This window comes from Trachurus japonicus, chromosome 13 (genome assembly GCF_045865225.1).
Source record: "Trachurus japonicus isolate A0001 chromosome 13, Traja_1.0".
NCBI classification, from domain to species: Eukaryota; Metazoa; Chordata; class Actinopteri; order Carangiformes; family Carangidae; genus Trachurus; species Trachurus japonicus.
In genome coordinates, this window is record NC_140919.1 from 24,105,895 (window position 1) to 24,127,359 (window position 21,465).

General features: G+C 40.7%; 1 protein-coding gene across 2 annotated transcripts in view; it reads right to left on the minus strand.

Annotated features, from left to right (window-relative positions):
- pdgfd (platelet derived growth factor d) overlaps positions 1-21,465 on the minus strand; it is a 55,429-nt gene that overhangs the window by 11,474 nt on the left and 22,490 nt on the right. The window contains exons 2-5 of one of the 2 annotated variants that reach the window (XM_085795502.1): positions 16,273-16,462; positions 13,936-14,113; positions 4,954-5,013; positions 2,238-2,451 (exon numbers count right to left, since the gene is read on the minus strand). In XM_085795502.1, the coding sequence (XP_085651628.1) occupies positions 2,238-2,451; positions 4,954-5,013; positions 13,936-14,113; positions 16,273-16,462 (642 nt within the window). Of the gene's footprint in view, positions 1-2,237; positions 2,452-4,953; positions 5,014-13,935; positions 14,114-16,272; positions 16,484-21,465 lie in introns of both variants that reach the window. The other variant, XM_085795501.1, reaches the window with a different exon arrangement.

The window sequence follows — 21,465 nt, forward strand, 5'->3', positions numbered from 1 at the left end:
TGTGTGTGTGTTAGTCTGTGTGTGCCAAATTTTCATATCTGCTCTTAGACATCCGCTCTGTAGCAGTGCATCCTAAGGACAGAATCTATTGCCTCAGTGACTGCAGGTCGTTGGCTTTGACTTCACAGTAAAGACTTGCCTTGAACTGCTGGTCCTGTCTCACCTTAAATCTGTCAGTGACTCACTATCAGACCCCCGAGAAGGAAAACTACTCATTTGATGATGCAAAAACTGAGTCAGGTCCTGCTGTTGCATAATGAGCATGAGCAGTTTTTCCACTTTAACCTAAAATATAGAGCACAGAGGTTTCACTTTTTTCTACCTTCTTTTTTTAATACTCCTTCCAAAATGGCAAATGAAATGTGTAGAGATACCTTCAACCACCATAACCTAATATAACCGTACAGTAGCCCTCTAGCTCACTCGACTCAGACTGGATAATGTGGTTTCAATTGAATATGCAACACTTCATTAGAGAACTTTCAATGGCTGTCATCTGCTCTATAATTGATCATGAGACAGCGATGTGGCTCCATCACACTCATTACAACAACCGCTACTAATAATTTTTTTTCAAATTACTGAGCCATATACTTTTTGCTTCTGCAGTGCTGTACCACTGAGCTTTATGTATAGCCCAGTATGTGAAAATGGGCCCCCTGCTGTGTAGGTCTTTGTTGGTCAGCACAAGGCTTGGCGCTCTCCCCTCCCCTCTATTACTCCAGCAACCACCGACTGCACCAGACTGCAGCGAAATACTGTGAACGCAGCAGAGTTGTTGAGGATCATCATGTGCACTACAATAAAACAGGACAAGGACATTATTGCTCTGATCGTCCTGCATCAGCTACACCAATGCAATATGTCACAAAAGGGCACTACGCTTTTACAGTAATATAATTCTAACATCCCATATCCTGCTTCAATTTATCATTCATTCATTAGCAACTGATTATCTTTTTAGGATTGCAAAGGGTGGCTGGAACCAATCCCAGCTGACACTGAGTGAGGGCAGGGTACACCCTGGACAGGTTGCCAGTCTATTACAAATAGAGACAAACAACCACTTTACACCTAAGGGGAATGTAGAGTTGTCAATTAACCTAACCCTGCATGTCTTTGGACTGTGGGGGGAAGCTGGAGAATCCACACCAACCATTTTGTTCAAACCCAGAACCTTGCTGTGAGGTGACAGTGCACACCACCGCTGCTCATACAAATAGTCAATAATTGAACCAAGAGAGATATTACATAATTTAATTATGGCTACACCATTTCCACCTATAATTACTCTTTCTGATGATGGTGGTGATTAATTGATTGTCTGCACTTCTATCAACCATATGGTTCAACCAGACTTTGTTTTTTTGTTTTGTTTTTTAAAGCAGAAGTAAACGGAATATTTGTGTTAAATAGTTATATCTTCCGACAGCAATCACTTATATAGAGTGTTTGGTCTGAAACACGGGTCTGTCAGTCACTCTGCTCTGCTGTAAGCCGAGGAGAAAACTTTCCTTGTATCCTACAACCTTTATCCAATGAGGAGAGAGAACGGCATAAAGGGGCGGTCCTCTCTGTGTGTGCAGCCAAGGGATGCGCGTGAATGTGGTGACGTAGGGACGAGGGTGGGGACTGCTAACTCCATCGGCTGACAGGAAGTTAACCAAAACGACCGGATCACTTACTTCTGCTTTAATATATTTTTGGGGGCTTTTTTGCCTGTACTGGATAAGAGAGTTGAGAGAAAGACAGGAAATGGGAGGCAAAGAGAGGGGGATGACACACAGGAGAGGGCCGTTCGGCACGGGATTCAAACCGCCTGCAGTGAGGACTATAGCATCAACACATGGGGCGGCTGCCGGCTCTTTGTTTTATTTTTAACACATAATGAGCGTATTGCATGCATTTAGTGATAGAGGTCTGCTTTTTTTTCAGTTTAGTTTAGATGGATTTCTTGCTACTTGCTACATTTGTGATCATTTAAACTCTGTTAAACTGGGCATTTGTTTACTTTTTGAGGTTGATAACATCCAATGAGTAGTGAATGGTGTCTTCTTCATTATATCTATTCATGGTTTTTTTTGGTGTCAGTTCTGCATTGTAAAATTGAAATGTGTCAGCACGTACCATTTATTAGAACCAAATGAAACTGATTGTCCTACTAAAAGCACAGTCATGCCAGCCCGACAGACTGAGAGACAACAATACATGTGTTGAAGACAGAAAATATATTTTACCTTTATTATGTCTGCTTGCCAGATGATACGCCCTGGATCTATAATGTATGTGTGTTTGAGTATAGATGCTGTCCAGGTCCTGTCTCCAGGTATCTGGGTTCAGGGATCTGAGAAGCTGCTCGATAGTGTCAAAGGCAGCTATAGTCCGGTCCAGATCCTCCAGGGAGAAAGGAACCTCTGTGACTGCGACTGGCAGCTGGCCTCCAACACTGTCCTGTAAAAAGCAAATGTCACAAGGTATAAACGCCAAAAATAGGCATTAATGAATCAACAAATGCTTTTTATTTTATAGCATTACTACCTACAGTAGAGTACAATTATGAAATCATACCACAGTATGTAACCGTTGGTTGGAAATCTGTGGTCACTTTGTCATTTCTTTCACCATGATAACTATTTACTTAAATCCCCACTGGACTAATCAAGTAATGAATCAGGGGAGACACAGAATGTTTTTCATTGGGATAGTGTATGAAATGTGAAAGCAATAAAAGAGAAAAACTACTTCTGCAGAGGCAAAATAGTTTTTCCGGACTCTGTGAAAATCCTTGAAAGTTCCTAGAGTCTCAAACTCCATATATTTTTGTTCAGTCTGTATTTACTGAATGTACTAGAGGTCAGTGCTGTTTCTTTCCTAGCACTGAAAAGATATCCAAGAATTCAGGAGAAGGTTTGGAGATATCAACAGATGACCTTCATACAGTACTACCCCAAAGACAGAAAAGCACCATGAACACTAAGGACACAGTCATTGTTGGTTTCTTTGACTCTGATTCCTCTAACACTCCCAGATCTCTGCAAAACATTTCAAACAGAACTTTTGATGCTGTAAAATCAAAAACAGCAGTTTTTATCTAATGCAGACACGGTGTCCTTCCACAGCTTTACAATATATATCATATTTCATTGTTGTAAATTCATAATAAATAAATATTATGAATATTGTAGAGCATGAAAACTAATAATTAAGTAAATAAGTAATTTAAATGGTGGATTATTATTACAGTTATTTACAAATGCTTTTTCTTTTTTTTTGTTAGTACTGGTAAAAAAAATACTTAAAGAAAGAAACAAACCTACGGCATATAAATTACTTCAAAGACCATACACAGTGATTTGCCTCAAAACTGCAGAAGTACTGTAGATTTGTAAGTTGAAAAGTCTGCTTATTATGTGTTGTTAGTGATATAATTGTTGTTACAATAATTTTGAATACAGGCATCCATCCAGTGTAAATGTAAACATGCAGTCAGACATATGGAAGAATAAAACAAATGTATGCTATTTAAATGAATTAATTTTGGGTACTTGACACTGAGGACTTGAATTCTCCCCAAAAGGTGTTTTCTACTACACTGAAAATTGTCTGTCAAATGGGAGCAGGAAAGTAACAGCATATCACACAGATGGTTCCTAGATGGCCGCTGCTCCCTGCTGCAGGCCATTTATCTTGATAGGTGGCACTTGCAATCAAATTCTTATAGCATGTAGGACTATTAAGCCTGTGACTTCAGCTGCCATAATCAGCACTGACTTCCAATCAGGCTGCGGTACAAAGGTAAGTGATGAGAAAATGTCAGCAGCTTATAGAGGAGACTTGGCTTCATTAACGCTAACATGGAAACAGAAGTAAACCTGCGAGAATTAATATTGGATAGCATTTTTTGCCTGAATACAGTGACTAAATAAAAAAAAATGTTATGTATCATTTCACAATGCTATAAAGATGTGAAAATAAATGCTGGCATGTGAGCTCAACAAATGATTGAAGTGAACCATCAAAAACTCCATTAGATGACTTCTGGCATCATCTTCTTAATGAAGGAACCACCGGCTCGGTAGTGTGTAACATTGAACCTAATGTTGAACAATTGCAAAATCACTGAGAAAAACCCTGCCTAGCAGATTTGAATATAGAGTGGATGAGACCGACAAATGTACATCCCATCTGCACTGGCAGTGACATACCCATACATACACACACTAAAACACCCACATTCTGAATATATAACCATAATCAATCCATGCAGAAAACTGCCACGCGGCCCAGCGGACGCTAATTATTATGATCATATACGTCACTGAACCCCAGTGCTCGTACACACAGACACACAAATTACACTGATTACACTGCACTTATAAAACACAAGTCTAAGGAAGCATGTCATGTTACATCTCAAGCTTCATGCATTATGAATACAGTAAAGCACACATGCATGAATATATTCTGTGTGGGTGAGTGCTGGCCTATGCAACTGGACCATGTATCACAGTTATTAGTTTCACCACTGCTCCTAACAAATTTAAATTCCTCAAAATCAGTATGAGTTGGAAATGAAATAGTATAACCACGATGTTGAATGTGAGATTTTCATAACCTGATATTTCTTTTCTTTCCATAGTATTGTTAGTGTGCTAATGTGGAACAGGTCTTAATTCTAATTTTGGGATGTAAATAATAGTGTTGTAGTACTTGAGACTGGTCTTGTAAATATGGTATACATTTGATATAAAATAATCTTTTCTGAGCTGAGGAATAATGTAAATATCAAGACACATAATTATTATGAGTACTGGTACTGAATACAGTAATGGTCTTGAAAAATGGTGCTATGCTCTGGTCTTGGTCCTGACTCGGTCTCGGGTTAGGTGATCTTGACTACAACACAAGTAAATGTTCATAAAGTGCTTTTGTGCGTGTGTGTGTGAGACTCACCATCATGGGTATAGTAACAGCTTCCCAGTTGGTGATGGCAGCAGGTAGAGGAGAGTCGTACTGCAGGGATGGAAAACAGAAATGAGTGGCGAATTGACAAAATAATCATAATGAAGAGAAAGGAAAAGAATTCAAACATACATAACTTATAGAGGAATAGAATGATTGCATTTTTTTAGTGCCTTAAAAATGTACTGTCAGTGACAAAAGCAGCTGCATCAAATACATTAACACTTCTAGAAATATATTCCTGAACTGTTATTATGAGCGGTTAATCGATTTGCAGATACAAGGAAACGGTGCTATATGTAAGGTGTATGACATAGACTACTTTTTCTTATGTAAGTGCTACATGATTGAGGTCCGACTGAAGGAAACATGGTCTTGTGTCAAGGTGCTATGAAACCTAGGCCCATGAGCCCTTTTTGCCCCCTTACCGTAAGTCATCAGTTCATAGCGTTATGAAGTCAAATTTGTGGGATGCCGTCGGAACGTTGAGTGTTAAAAAAAAAGAAAAGAAGTAAATGAACAAATATAGTCAGAGAGAGCTCCGCCAGTCTCTTTAGGACAGGAGGAAAACAAAAAGAAGAAGTTTACTGTCAGTGTTAACGTGTGCAGTTTGTGATTATTGATGATGATTTGATCAGATCTGATCCAGGAACATTTTGTTTTGAGTCTGTCTCCCTCACACACCTTGTGCGTGTTGAAAGTAAGGTAAATTATCTGTCCAAGACCGGAGTCAACAACATTTTGTTGTCAAGGTAACATGTCATGAGAGTGGGTGAGAAGTGCTGTTCCATTTATGATTACAGCATCTGGACCCTCACAGACTCTCACACTCAGTCACTTACAAACTTTTCGAAGCTTTGTCACTGTTAATGCAATTGACATGTGGGTGAAATTAATTAGAAATAAGAATGTGGATTGCTCAATCAGGTTAAATCCAATGCAATTTAAACTTAAGCCATGTTGGAAACATGCCAGTGGATTTAGAAATGCTGTTGCTGTGGATTGCACCAAGGTGGTGATGACACCTACTGTAGATGATACTTTCCTTTAACAACACTCATATTGTACATTGATCACAAATGTACTCACACTTAGGAAACTACAGTGAAACCACATGTAGAGGTTTGGGAAAGATTCAGTTTGGACAGAATCCCAGACCAACTTTTTACTTTTCAAATAGTTGACTTCAGACATCTTGTAGCATGCAGGGGTGGAGTGCTCACATGTACTGTAATCTAAGGCCATCCAAGATATTCAGGTGTCTGCCTGTCGAAGTGATGGACTGTCATTATGTCAGCAAACCCCTGAAAGAATTTCCAGTGAGGCCGGTCACAGCATGCCTTTGTGTGTCTGTGTGCGTGTGTATTTGTGTATGTGAATGAAATCAGAGTCTGGTCAGTGCACGTTAAGGTGATAAACACTCATCAGACTGACATATTTGGCACACATGCACGCATTCATTGTCTTTCCCATTCCCTCGTCTACACGCACACACACACAAAAGCACATGTGCACACGCACATTGCACAACCTGTCTCCGGCATCACTCTTTTTACACACACATAAAATCTCACAGGCTATCGAACTCCTCTCCTTGAAGAGTCTTAAATACCATCTCTGGTCAATGTGGAACAGTAAATCTGTCTTAGTCGCACTTCAAAGACACAGTGCCCTCACTTTGTCTGGCTGAGTGTGTGCAAGTGTGTGTCTGTGAATGTAATAGAGTTGACATCAAAGCCTGTCGGTGCACAAAGTTTTTTTTTTTTTTGTCTAACAGATTCACGCATTTGGCCTTTGGATAAATGGACTCATACACATACTATTAAAGCACACCCAAAGCAGCTGTGAATGAGGTCAGGAGGTTTCCTGTAAGAGAGTGAGTGTGAGTGACTAAATGCATGTTTACAGATTCTTAGTCTCATTTCCTTTTTAGGTTAAATACCTCATGTCAAGCACATCTGGGACACTTCATAGGGTCGCGGAAAAAAATATCTCAGCATGCAGAGTGTAGTCACCTGCCAGCTGCAGCGCCAAACGTTTACCCTCTTTCTATTTAGCTAGAGCCTTTTTTAAATTTATTTATTTACCGTTTATCACTATTATGTAGTATTCGGGGCAAAATACATGATAAGATGTCAGCAATTTCTTCTTGAGTGTTTGATGTTCATAGTGATTTATTACAATGAGAGTTAATCATACTACTGTATGTAGTGAACAGAAGCCTATTCATTAATCAGTTTTCATCATCATGTCATCCTCTATCTGGGGAAATCAAATTGTGGTGAATGAGAGCAAGTCATGCTGCACATTGATTATTTATCACCTTTCAAGAACAGATGAACAAGTAGAAACAGGACAGAAAGGAGGCGCCCTGAACTGGTTATTATGAGCAATTAATTGGTGTTCAGGTACAAGGAAACGGTTCTTATAAGGTGTATGACATATAGTTCCTCCATCTCTTTTTTTCTCATAGTTATAGTGTGTGAAATGTCACGTTCAGCCCGCAGGACATACGAGGATGTTTTCAGAGGATGTCTGTCAGGTGTCTCATTCCATCCATGAACTGTTTTTGAGTAAAGTCATATTTCAGCCAATATTGCCTTATTCACTGGTGTTGAGGGAACAGACTTTTATTTACAGTAGCAGTCTAGTGGAGGGGGACACCGGGGAGCTGCCCTTTTCAACCTCCATTTTGTACAGTTGGACAGTGGAGCAGCTGAGGATTAAGTGTGCAGCAGTAGATGTTGAGGGAGGCGAGAGCATTTCACTATCGACTCACCTCGCGTGACCACACATCTCGCTTCCAGCCAGGAAGGACATTTAAGTTAGATAAATCACACTGGCCACGTTTATGTTGTCTCATCTGTGTCAAAGCAGTGTCAAGCTGGGAAAACACTCCCTCAGCAACCCCCCATCATTCATGCTAACAATGTTATTACAATATCTATAGATGATAATTATAATATGATAAAATGATAATGATAAAAAAATATTCTTTAAATCAAATTAATTGTTAACTTTATTGTGTGCTTTGCTATTTTGGCAAATTAATTGGGCTTGGATACGAGTCTGTTTCTGTAACTGTACAAAAAGATGTGCAAAAGGACCACTTTGACATCTGTCATCACTTTATTATCATATGTATATACCGACACAATGTCAGTGTTTTTTTTTTTTTGTTTTTTTTTGTTGATTGTATTTTTTTAAATACCACATTTATACTGTAGTCTACACTTATCGATTGCAACACCCCAAATTTATGTAATTACAATTGACACGAAAAAAATCACTTCATTGTACACCAAAGGGAAAGTCATTTGTTTAGGAGCTCAGTGTAATAATGGGAGTTGGGTAGTAATGCGCTACATTTACTCCGTTGCATTTACTTGAGTAACTTTTTGAATTAACTGTACTTGTAAGAGAAAAGACACATGCATGTACTGTATGTATGTGTCTCTGGTTTCATCTGGTGTCATATTCTGTGGAATATTTATCAGCCCGCTCTGTTTGGGAAACACATACGTCGGAGGACTCTGAATGGGATTCCTGGAACAAGCTTGGATCATGTTTCTGGATCAATAGTGTTTTCCCAACTGCACCTGGCTTAGCAGCTCTTCCCAGGAATACCCCCCAGAACACATTACTGGTGCTTGTATGATCTCAGGCAACAAAATCAATATTGGCAAGTGAAGTTACTCAAAACAACAAACAAACACAAATGAAAGTCAGAGATTTCTGAAGTCTCACAAGGAGAAACTTACAGCTACATCAGTTCACCATAATGAGACTGATATGTGCACTCTTACAAAGTTTCTTTTGAGCCTGTATAAAGAAATTACTCTTAGAATTTTCATCTTATGCAATCAAAAGAACTCATTACTCCATGTAAGCCTGCGCTGCAGATGACAACTCACACCAGCTGAAAACAAGATTTGAAAAGGATCAAAGAAGAGTGATTTGGGAGAAAAACAGTGACATGAATAATGAGTAAGGCCTCTGTTTGACTACACTGCTGCCTGCAGATTGTGAGCATTTGTTTGTTTTTGGAGAGGCCAGCAGTTTGAATCTCATATCAGACATAAAGGTCAATTTAGGTCCCAGTTTGTGGAAACCGACTCGAAACTTGAAAAGCATGAAGTCATTTTTATGCACGCCAAGAGATCTCATCCAAAATAGACCCTAGATGATGAGACTTGAAGTGAAATGTGGCTGTGATGACGAGTGAGAAGTGATGAGCCCCTGTTCACGGTTGTCATTTCTGATATAGTATATGAATAAAATCCAGATGCACTTTTGTTTACACTTAGCCACAGATGAGATCATAAAGCTCCTACAGCAGTTTGGTGCTGGCAAAAATTCAATAAATGGGGACTTGAGAAGTTAAGTTGCAGAAATAACAGTTTAGCAGCTTTCTAAAAGAGTTTGCAGCAACACAAACATGGATATGTTGCACTGATATTGTGATATACTAATGCTTCACATTCTCTTCTTCCTAGATCAGATGACTGGTACAACTGCCCTTTAAACCCTCTGTTTTCCTGTACGTGTTGAAATCTTTAGAGTCACTTTCATCATAAAGTTTAACATGGTAAAGTGAAAGATGGCTTTAGTGTAAGAGGCGAGTTCCACAGACTGCTTCCTTAGCAAGAGAACATATTATGTATGCATTATGGAGACATGGAGTCATTTATATCTGTTCAAAGTCAGCTTTTTTGAGACATTACTGTATATATTCCACCCTTGATGCACAAAAGTATAATGGCCCTTCTCCACTAGTGCTGCTCGGTGCGACTTGACTCAACTCTAGTCGTTTTTTTCCCCACTACTTTCCCACTACTACCTGCTACTTTTTTTGGTAACGCATCAGGCGAGTTTCCAAGCTGAGCTGATACCAAAACGTTACATCAACCGACTGCCGGCCACTGATTGGCCATAGTGTCGTCACTGGAAGAGTCGTGAGCTTGACATCCAACACGAGAGTCAAACTCGCTATTTTTAAAAACACACCGGTAAAACTGCTATGTACTGCGACTCTTGTTATTCTTTGACGCGAGTTAAACGGCTGCTGTGCGGAAAACCACACCAGGGTCTGCCGTGCAGACGATTCTGCTGACAAGAGGATCAAAAAAAGAGAGGTAGACAGAGCAACCGTGGCAACTGTGCTATGACGACCCCGCCCACATTGAGGACTAGCTACCATGAAGTAGCTACTCAGTTGTAATGGAAAATGACCTAAACTGTGTCGAGTTGAGTCGAGTAGTGTTGTAACAGTGTAGTGGAAAAGGGCCACAAGTTTATAGACAGAACACCAACACTGCAGCAGTGTGATCTAACTCCTTTACAAATGGTCATTGAATAGAATGAAACCTTCTAGACCTGATAAGACTAAATTTCATTTGTACCTGGTTTTAGTTTCTGCAGGAAAGGTTTTGGTTAGTAGGCATCAGCTGCAGAAAGCTGTAGTGTTGACTGGATCTGACAAGAGTCTAAAACTAAAGTCTTTTAGCAAAAACAAACAGAACAAAACACTGCGTTAATTTAATGGCCTTACGAGATGAAAAATGTATTTCCCCAGATTTAATTCTGTGTTACTCATTCATTCATCTCTGTAAAACAATCATTAAATGACTCATCCTGCACTCGAAGCATTACTAATTTTGCGTCCAATAAAAATTGTTTCTTATGCTATAAACTCTGCAAGTCATTAGTGTCAACATTTCCATGCCTGACATACAAGTGAGTTTCAGGTTTGCTCCAGTCCTCTGTCTTTGATTGTGTTGACTCTGCTGTGTCGATGGATAACTGATTACTTCTCATACGTACATTCAACAACATTGGCTTCGATAGGCGGGAAACACAGTCTTAATTCACTCTATTCTCTGTATGAATCCATCCAACTCCTTTTCACTCTCTCTCACACTGACTGACGCTGGGTTGCTTCACCTCTTTTTTTTAATACTTTTATCTAGTCCACCTCGGTCCACTCTCCCAGTGCCTCTCTTTTTCTCTCCCTCTCTCTCTGCCTCTCTCAGTTCAGGTTGTTTTAGTCATTAGCTGACATGCTGATACCATCTCAGACACCTGTTCTCTCCTTCCAGTGCTGTTTCTGCCTTTCGCCGTCTCTCTCTCTTCCTCCCTTCCTCTCTCTGCTTCCTCTCCTCCTCCCTCTTATCTGTTCGACAGGTCTGGAGAGAACAAATTAGACCTGCTAAATTAAGCCACACACACACACAGCTCCAGTTTAGCTGAAGGGAAACTGTGAAAGTGTGTGCGAGAAGAAAAGACACAAACATATTCAAACACTGGAGCTCTTTGAAAAATGGCTAAAGTTGATCAAATAAGATAAGCCTCAAAAGTTGGATGCTGTTTTTAATGTACATAAGAGTGATAATTTGACCAGAGGAGAAATAACAAAGGGTGAGGAGGGAGGGAAGATGGAGGGGGTGTCTGAGAGAGAGAGATAAGGCAGTTGTTTGGGGGTTTTGCAGTGGTGAAAAGTAAAACTAGATTCATTAAATCAACTACCGCATTTTGAAGTTTTTTACTTACTTTTTACTTGTCATTGAGTTGGATAGAACTTAGTGAACATACTCTTTGAGTATTTTTGGTTGAGGTAATTATTGCTTCATTTGACTTAAACATAGACTACAGTTTTAGGCCAAATCCTTGTTATCCTTCTGTGTACACACTGTTTAACACGTTTCGTATTGCCATGGCAACCTTGAACACTTGGGTGTGCTGTGGTGTGGGGCTTTGTGGTCATCTGCATTTCTGCAAGACAGGGACAAAGTGATCGGACTCACATAGTTCCCCTTTAAAGGGATAGTAGCATTTTTTAAAGTGGGGTTGTATGATCTACAAATAGCCCCTAAGTAGCCTACTTTAATTGCAGTAGAAGACTCTCTGCACTCCTCCCGTTAGCAACGCCAGCCCATAGCCCTGCCCAGAGATTTACAACATACAGTGTTGTGAACAGACCCAAAGAAATGCAGGAAAACGGTTCCATTGTTCGCTATAATATAATTTTTTCCAGCCCCTCAAAGTGCAGGAAAAACGCAGTTTTTATTTGGACCTAACCAACTGCTGATCGGCGGGCGCTAACCCTGGGCGGAGAGATACGTGAGTTGGTTGGGTCCAAATAAAAACTGTGTTTTTCCTGCACTTTGAAGGGCTGGAAAAAATTACATTATAGCGAACAATGGAAATGTGTATTTTTTTTTCAGGTAAAACGTCTTTGAGGCCGCGAAAATAGGCTGTTTCTTTGGGTTTGTTCACAACACTGTAAGTTGTAAATCTCTGGGCAGGGCTATGGGCTGGCGTTGCTAACGGGAGGAGTGCAGAGAGTCTTCTACTGCAATTAAAGTACTTAGGGGCTATTTGTAGATCATACAACCCCACTTTGAAAAAATACTACTATCCCTTTAAAGGCAAGCGAAGCAAAGTGGATTAGGGTGAATGAGTCAAACGCTAAATCCAGCATGATTATATTGTTTGACTTATCAAATTTAGCCAGTAGAAATGTACATTTGTACATTATAGGACAGGCACTAGGACCCAACAGGATCCAACTTTGTTTTACTTGTTCCTGTTAATGACACATGAATGCATCAGTGGTAATAATTCAGTAATATACTCTGAGTGGTCACTCTGCATTGTGAGCACTTTTATTTTTTGCTGACGATATTTCTTTCCCTTTTAATACTTACATAATTGCATACAGTATGTAGGTTAAGTCTCAAAAACTGGTACAAACACATCAGTGAGCACCACCATTGAACTGCATGATGTCACTTCATCACAATGAAGTTTGAGTCGGTTCCTTGTCACTCCACCCTTATAACCCTTATACTAGCTAGTGTACCAAATGTGAATTAATCCACAGCTAAAAATAGTTCTCAACAAATGCAGCACTTTATCCCGTTTGAATGACATTTCCTAAAAAACTGTTCAGCCCAGCTGTTTTTAAGATTAAAAAAAAAAGAAACCATTTTTAAAACTGCCATCTTCTGTATGATGAGCTTTGAGCCACTGATCGTTGGGTTGAGTACCACAGACAGAGATGGATACGGAACATAAAAAGTACTAACACATTGATTGGTCATGATCTTGGTTGACAAAAAGAAACACAAAGAGTAATGATAACCTTATCCTTAAAAATCTCAGCTCTAATAGCAAAATGACTATGAAAGTGAAAGACTGTCGTCATACACTCGCTCTCTGTCTGTGTCACTGTCTTGCCCTTTACTTCATCTGAGCTCATGCCACTTTTTTTCTCAGATAATAAGCGATGCCACCAGTTCACCCTCTTCTATGATGCCATGTCTCCCCCCTCCTCTCCCCCTCTTCTCTGTACTCATGAAAGAGGAAGCCAGGGAACATCTTTAAATGCCTCTTTCTCTCTCTCTCTTCCCCTTTCCCCTCTGATTACAGGGCGGGAGAACATCTTCAAATCAGATTCCCTCGCTTTCTTCTTCCCTCTTCCTGACAGAGTGACAAAGCTAATCTCCTTATCCGTTCATTTGACAGCCTTTAGGAGAACACTTTTCTCATCTTCCCTCCCTGCCTCCCTCACACCTCCCCCACATCCCTTCGTCTCTCCTCTACTGTCGAGTGGACATGAGAGAAAAGAACAGTTGGCTAATACATTTTGGCATTTTACCGACTACGCTGCTAGATCTTTCTTCTCTCCCTTTCTATCCCATCTATTTATCTCCCCATCATACCATCCCTCTCCTTTATTGTCAAGTGGAGGTAAAGGAGTGAGAAAGGCATTTTACCTGAGGCACTGCAGTGGTACTTGGGCTGAACCTCATGTGACAAAAATAACTTAAACCCGTGTCCCAAATAACAGCTGATGATTCGTCTCTGCTGTGTGTATGTGTGTTTGTGTGTGTTTGTATATGTGTGTGTGTGTGTGTGTGTGTGTGTGTGTGTGTGTGTGTGTGTGTGTGTGAGTAAGTGTACATGTCTCACCAGCAGTGAGTAGTAGACTTTGAATCCCGGCTTTGCAACAAAGTAATCATCAGACTTGAAGGTGACTCTGAGCGTGTTGCTTTTGGAGTTGAGACTAGGTGGAGCTTTCTGCCCACACCAGCGACCCCAAATTATAGTGCTGGTCTCTGATTGGTCCTCCACTTCCACAAAGTCATACCTGGAGTGAGAAAGAAAAAGGAGAGTTGGGTGAATGGGAAGGATTAAGGGGGAGGAATTCAAAGGATAAAAGAAATTGTCCACGTCAAAGGACAAAACAAAAAAATAAGACTTTGAAAGTGAAAAAAGACATAAGGTTTAAGAAATGCAGTGATAAACATGATAATTATTGGTAGTTTTTATTAGTTATGATAATAACTTTTGCTGGTGATGGTTTGGCCATAAACCAAATCTAATTTTGACCTGATGGTGATGCTAGAGGAACATCAGGGTCCATTGACTGGGAACCAGACGGCTTTGACTGGGGCAGGGGGCATAAGCAGATACTGACAGGTCACTAACTGCCCAAGATTTAGTTACAGGGATACTCCTGTTGAGTATATGTAGCATACAGTACAGTAGGTCCATAAGCTAGAACATGTAGAAGACAACCACTTATCGGTGGACCTTTGTCCTCCAGGCCTGATCTGTACCAAATGCTGTTGTAGAGACCAAAGACCAGACTGATGCAGTTCTCCCTAACCACATTGTAGTACAGTGAGTGCTTCTCCTCAAAGGACATAGCGTACATTCAGGGCATTTCTGATGCTCCCTCACACAGTCTATAGCTTAATTTAAGGATCTTAAAGGGATAGTCCACCCCAAATTCAAATTTCACTCATTATCTACTCACCCTCATGTCGACTAAGAGCTGTGAGAATTTTCAGAGTCCTCCGTGCCTTCTCTGAGTTACGGGGGGGTCTGCGCAGCAGTATTTGTCCATATAATGGTTGTGAATGGATACCAACTTTCTTCGTCCAAAAAGACACACCAAAAAACATCCAAATACCTCCATACTGCTCGTCTGTAATGTCCCTCTTGTATTGAAGCCCTGACACTTGTTCAGTGCAAATCACAGGAAGAGCAGTGAACTGAGACACTGGGAGCTTCAGCTACAAACAAGCTTAAAATATAAACTTATTTAATTTTTTTCGGAACAATTTCTCATGTCGGGGCTTCAATACAAGAGGGACATTACAGACGAGCAGCATGGAGGTATTTGGATGTTTTTTGGTGTGTCTTTTTGGACGAAGAAAAGTGGTATCCATTCACAACCATTATATGGACAAATACTGCTGCGCTGACCCCCCCGTAACTCAGAGAAGGCACAGAGGACTCTGAAAATTCTCACAGCTCTTAGTTGACATGAGGGTGAGTAGATAATGAGTGAAATTGGAATTTTGGGTGAACTATCCCTTTAAGAAACTCAAGGAGCTGTCATCAAACCTGGGATGAGACAACTGAGATGTCTCCTCAGACCATGAGGCCATCCATCCTGCACATGGTACTGGCAAGTAAGAGTTTTCCTGGGAAAAAGTTTTCAAATAACTTTGACTTAAAGGTTCCAACAATCAATGCCCCAGTCAATTAACGAGTCAATCTATCAGAAGCACACAGAAATGCAAACGCAGTCAATGTCACAAATAAGTCTGGCAAAAGCTCCTTTCTCTCGCTTCCTGCCTTTCTACATCTCCCTTCCCTCTCTTTTCCCCCTGCTGCTCCCCCTTGTCTTTTCAGCAAAGTGCTTACAAAGACGGCTGAGTTGCATATGGGGATTAAAAAGTCTATTTTCTCTCCTCAACCCTCAAGGACAAACTTCTTAATACTTCTTGCCACGAAAGCAAACTTAAACTATCCTTCTCTCTCATCGTGATTCCACCCCCCGTACCTTTTTATGCTCTTTTCTCTCATGTCCTTCCTCAGAGTTTTAGTGTTGGTGTGCAAAACGTGCATACATTATCATATCGTTTTCACATGTTTTACTGATGCTGTTGTACATCCTTGCAACTTTGTCCTTGCAACTTCTCACTCCAGAGCATCTCTCCATCATTCCTTCTCCCGCTACCTGGTTATTTAATCGCTCTTACTTTCATCTGACCTTTCTCCTTTATAGCTGCTTGTAATTCATCAGTGCTTCCTCCCCTTTGTGCTCTGTTCTACGCTTCTTTCCTCCTTTCAGGTATTATCTCTCACTCCTTTTGTCTTTTTTTTTGCTAAAGACATTTCATGTCATCCTGCTTCCTTCTTTCTGTCAGCTGCTCTAATCCTGTCTTCTCTATTCCTCTGCCCTCCCCATCTGTTTTTTTTCTTTCTGTTTCACTGCATCATCCTACGTTTTACCTGCACACTCCATTCTCAGCCTCCTCCAGGCAGAAGTGTCCGTCAAACTCCAGGTGAATGCGGCTCCCTGGTGGTGACAGCAGTTTCCATGACAACAGCAGGTTGCGGGGGTAAGCATTAGGGTAGCGTGGGCTGGTGATGGCTCCGCCCACTGTCGTTACAGTGATGTTTTCCTCCTTGCGGTACAAGTCTGTGGTGAGGCGATTGCTGTCTGTTAGTGGTTACAACTAATCAGTTAGTTCGTCCAGCTCTAAAGTAAAGCGGCTTGGCCACAGGAACACACAATACAAATGGCATGCAAAAACGACAAATAGATGTGGACACATTGTTGAAAAAAGCACAAACACAGACAAACAATACAAATATTAATTTGACGTCACATTTGTTTGAAACCAGCACTTACAGATCTTTAAGCCTAACATGTAGAGATATACCTTAACTTGTATGATGGCTTCTCTCTCATCTGTCCCTCCAGTGATATAATAACTGCAGTTCTCGGTGTCAGCTTATACACTAGAGATATAGTATACGGTAATTATTTTCAAAGTTGGTGGTATTTCTTTTTTTTTTTTCTCGAAGATTCACATAGAGCCATTTCCAGTTGGTAGAGTGAGCAAACTGGTAAGCGTATTACTCCTCTCACCACTTCTGGAAAATTTGAGAGTTGTGGGGTAAAAAGAGAAAAAAAGAATTATCTTTTTATTTTTAAACATGCCACAAATAACCAAAAGAAACAAATCTGACTATGGATCCCTTAGATTTTTTTTTATTTTTCTAAGTGTGACCAACAAGTACATTATAAGTGGACCATTTTACAGTTGAAAACAGTCTGTGCTTTTTACTGGGCAAATTATGTGACAAGCGACTGTTTCTAAATGACTTCAAAACCAGCTCCATGTGTCTGGACTGCTGTGCCTTGTCATTATCAGCTCATATTCACTGATACAGATCAGCAATAAGATAATATTGGCCACTGCATCAGCTTTCTACAGTGTTTTCTCTGTTGTGGTCTGCACAAATAGTAATGTGAAAAGCAGGGCAATTGAGAAAAGTCACATTGCTCATTTCCATACTGTTTCTATAGAAGCGAGAAACCCAATTTTATGTTTCGTTATGGATCTGTTGAACACGTATACGTATATTTATGTATCTGTCCTTGTTGCCTTCATGCCCGACCATTTCACACCCATTACAATTGAATATGTCTGTACAAGCTGACAATTTTGCCGGACAGTGCTTCAAGAGAAAAGGGTCAACAAAAACATTTAAATTATTTTTCTGAATGTTATGAATACTAACAGCAGGAAGAAAAAGTGGTCACGGACCAAAATGTTGGTTAAAAGGAAAGTTTGACCAGTGGATCCATGCTGGTCTGAAAAAATATTGCCGAAATATATAAGTACCATATACACTATGTACACACGTCACACACACACACACACACACACACACACACACACACACACACACACACACACACACACACACACACACACACACACACACACACACACAACTCATTCTTAAATGAGATAGTCACAACATGACAACATTTACGTACTGATAATGGCAATGAAAGCAAATAATAAGCACTCATGGGCTCTGGTTATTAGCTTCAATGCTTCACCGACAACCTATATAAACAATAATAGTTCTTTCCAAAGTATAACAATTGCTCATCATCAGTACAGATGATCATATCACATCTCATCCGGATTAATCAACTCAATCATAAATATAATTTTGCTATTTTTATATTCTAATACTGCACAAATCATTTATTGTCCAGAGCATTTTATTGCTGACTTACTGAACATTAAAAAGCATTTGCTTCCACACACACACACACACACACACACCTACACACACCTACACACACACACACACACACACACACACACACACACACACACACACACACACACACACACACACTCGCTAAGGTCAGGCAGTGTGCTGAAGCAGGCTGACAGGGCTATATTTTCTGAGGGGTGTGTATTTTTTTGCAAGAGAGCTGAATGCATAATCAAGACACCATAGCCTGCACCCAAGGGGGATGATGATGAAGCTTTGGCCTCGTCCTCCTCACTGCAAACTTCCCCTAATTCCCCAGCCTCTCTCATCCCATCTCTTTACGTTCCTTCTCTCCGCTTCGATCAGTAATTCTGTCTCATCGGTCATTCAGCGCTCTCTGGCAGTCTCACCTTTTGCTAATTATTGCTTCAGCAATTAAGACTGCGCCTCACACTGTGTGTGTGTGTGTGTGCGTATGTTTATGCATTTATGTGTGTGTGCTTTCTGTCATGAGCGTTTATGCTTGTGTAAATGTATCTGCGTGTGTGTGGTTGTGTGTGCGTGCGTGGGTGGGTGGTTGTGTGTGTGTGTGAAGGGGCAGAGTTTGTTTGTAATGGGATTCTTCCACTCTGCTGATCAGAAGCCTGACTGTGTGGGTCCATTCAGTCATAAAAGTGCTTATGTGTCAGGAACTTTCACCCACTAAGGTGCCTAGGGAAAACGGCTGTGTGTGTGTGTGTGTGTGTGTGTGTACGACAGAGTGAGCTTCTGTGAGCTTGTGCATATCTATAAGTATTGCAGTATTTAATCATCATCATTTACATAAACTATATAGCTATTAGCAGAAGGCAGCAGAACTCATCTTATCAAACTGAAGTCTTAAAGGGACATTGTGTAACTTCTCCTGTTATCTATTCACGAAAATCGATTATTTGGTTCAAAAGTATGTTTTTCATTCATCAATAATCCCCCCCATCAACAAACTGAAGTGTTCCTTTCAGCTCTGAATTAGCTGTTCATATCATTCATATCTACATGGAGCAGGTAAGCTCGGTGCTGGCTGCCATGTGGTGTCGCCATGTTTTTACGTTCCGTGGCAGTGTGACGGTAGGAAACCACGGAAACTCAGCGGAGACACCGGAGCTGTCGGCTCAGGTCGAGGTGGCGTCTGTGAAAAGTCACCGCGGTAACGCAGTGAGGAGGAATGGAGCGTTACACTGATGCTGCATTCAGGTGCAGCCGTCAGTAACAAACCAGATGTCATTTTAGTCACAGAGAAAGCCGGTAAAACGTGGGTCAGTTAAACAATATGACATCGCCATGACAACATATTGTCACGTGTATTGTTTTGCCTCGTGCTGATGGACCACTTGTTTACATAGAGGCTTGTTTATGCCATTACGTGCAGCGGCTGTCGTCCGTCTGCCCAATTTCACGTGAATGCAGCATGAAAAACACAATTGAGTTGCTTGCGATATACAACCGCAACGCTAGATGGGAGTAATTCCTACACAATGTACCTTTAAGCTACATCTTCCAGTTATTTTACCAGACTGTCATGGAAGCCAGCACTGCCACATATGTCCAGTCATCTAGTTGCATCATGTCTCTTTTTTTATTTGGTTGATCTCTTCATATAAGTAATAATATTATATATATATATTATATATATAATATTAGTCAATGATTTAGCCAGTTCTATGGTTTCTCCTTAAATACTGACAATTCATCTAAACAACTAGAAAAGAGACCCACCAACCCAAGCTTTATGATTATGTAAAAAAATGTTGTTTTGATTGTTGATTGGCTGAACATAATAGTCAGTAGGTTTTGGTTTCCAATAAAGAGCCATGTTAATCCTACAGCTGAAGGTGTTAACTGGCAGAATAAGAAATGTAATAAAGTTGTGTCTGGAAGACAATAATTTGAGTGACAACGGAGCACTACTGCTCTGTTTTGTTGTACTTTTGCATGTTTGAGTATATTCATGTAAGTAAGTATATGTACACTGTGAAGTCATTATAAAACAAATTAGCATTTATGTGTCTACCGAAGCTGCTCTGTGAGAGAGGAGAGTGTGTGAGAGACAGACAGAATTTAGAAGAAGGAAGACATTAAAATGAGAAAATATGCAAATATGTTCGAGTACCACCCGGCTCTTTTGGATGCTGCTCCTCAGTCACACCATTGACCTTACTATAAATCATGCAGTGATGTCAGTGACTCCATTGCAAATTCATGCAAATGAGGCAATGATAAGAAAGGGCTTTCTGCTAAAGATCCAGCCCAGTGAATTGACAGCGCAGGAAAGCGGCAGCTACATTTCGTCGACCTGATTTGCAAATGCATGTAAGGCTATAGTTTTGAGTGAAAGGCTGAAATGGGATCAGGGGAGAGCAGGATCTTTAGGAAGCCGACATCTATGTGGTGGCACAGTGGGATGTGCTTTGCAGTCCAGAAACACTAGGACAGGGCTACTCAATTACAAATTCAGTTGGGCCAGATTTTAAAACCGAGACCTTCAGCTGGGTCAGACATTTTCAGCAGTCAATAAGGAGGAGGTAATGACAAATTTGGCCTACTGGAGAAGAACAAGAACAACGATTTCTTCTCAAATGCATGAAAAACAAGGATCAAGAAGCAGTTTGGGGCAAATTACTCAGGGAAAGTATAGCATAAACTAGCCGCCCTGCTTTCACCTGCAGGGTGTTTGCAGTTCTGAGCCAATCAAGAAGGGCTGAGGATCAATCGGTCGGTCTGGTGTGGTCTTCACTTCTCGAGAAACACTGAGTCGTGTCACAGCTGCCCGCCGCGGAGACTCAGTCGAGCTGACCTGTGGCACACCACAGGTTGTGTTCAATACAGTATGTAGGCTAAGGGATCTGTAGTATTACACCACGTCCTGACATACAGCCAGCAAGCGAAATGGCAACGAAAACTCGCGCAAGGTGTCCTGATACGTATGCAGCGTGACAATTTTGTCGCGAGTATATTCTATTGGTTCAGAATCCAAACCAATCAAATTATCGAGGGACGTACACAAACTTGTGGCGCTATTTTGAGATTCCTGGCATTTCCTGGTTGCCGTTTTTCACATCTTTTTTTTTTTTTTCCTCTCATATAATATTCTCCTCTCTCTGCTAACTTGCTTGTCAACAGCAAGCAGCGTGTACTTTTCAACCAATAAGAAGTGTGGCGGACACCGCCGCGAAATGTCGTCCAGATAGAGACACAGCAAGCGATTTTTTTCAGCGCTATGCGGAGATGAATGAACGGAACGGTCGTTTTTTCAATTTGTGGCGCTTGGTCTTGATTCTGTGGCGCTGCACCACACATTGGTCTACGTATGGGAAACATTGCTGTCTCAAAGTCAGCACTTCAACTGCATAGTAGAGTCAA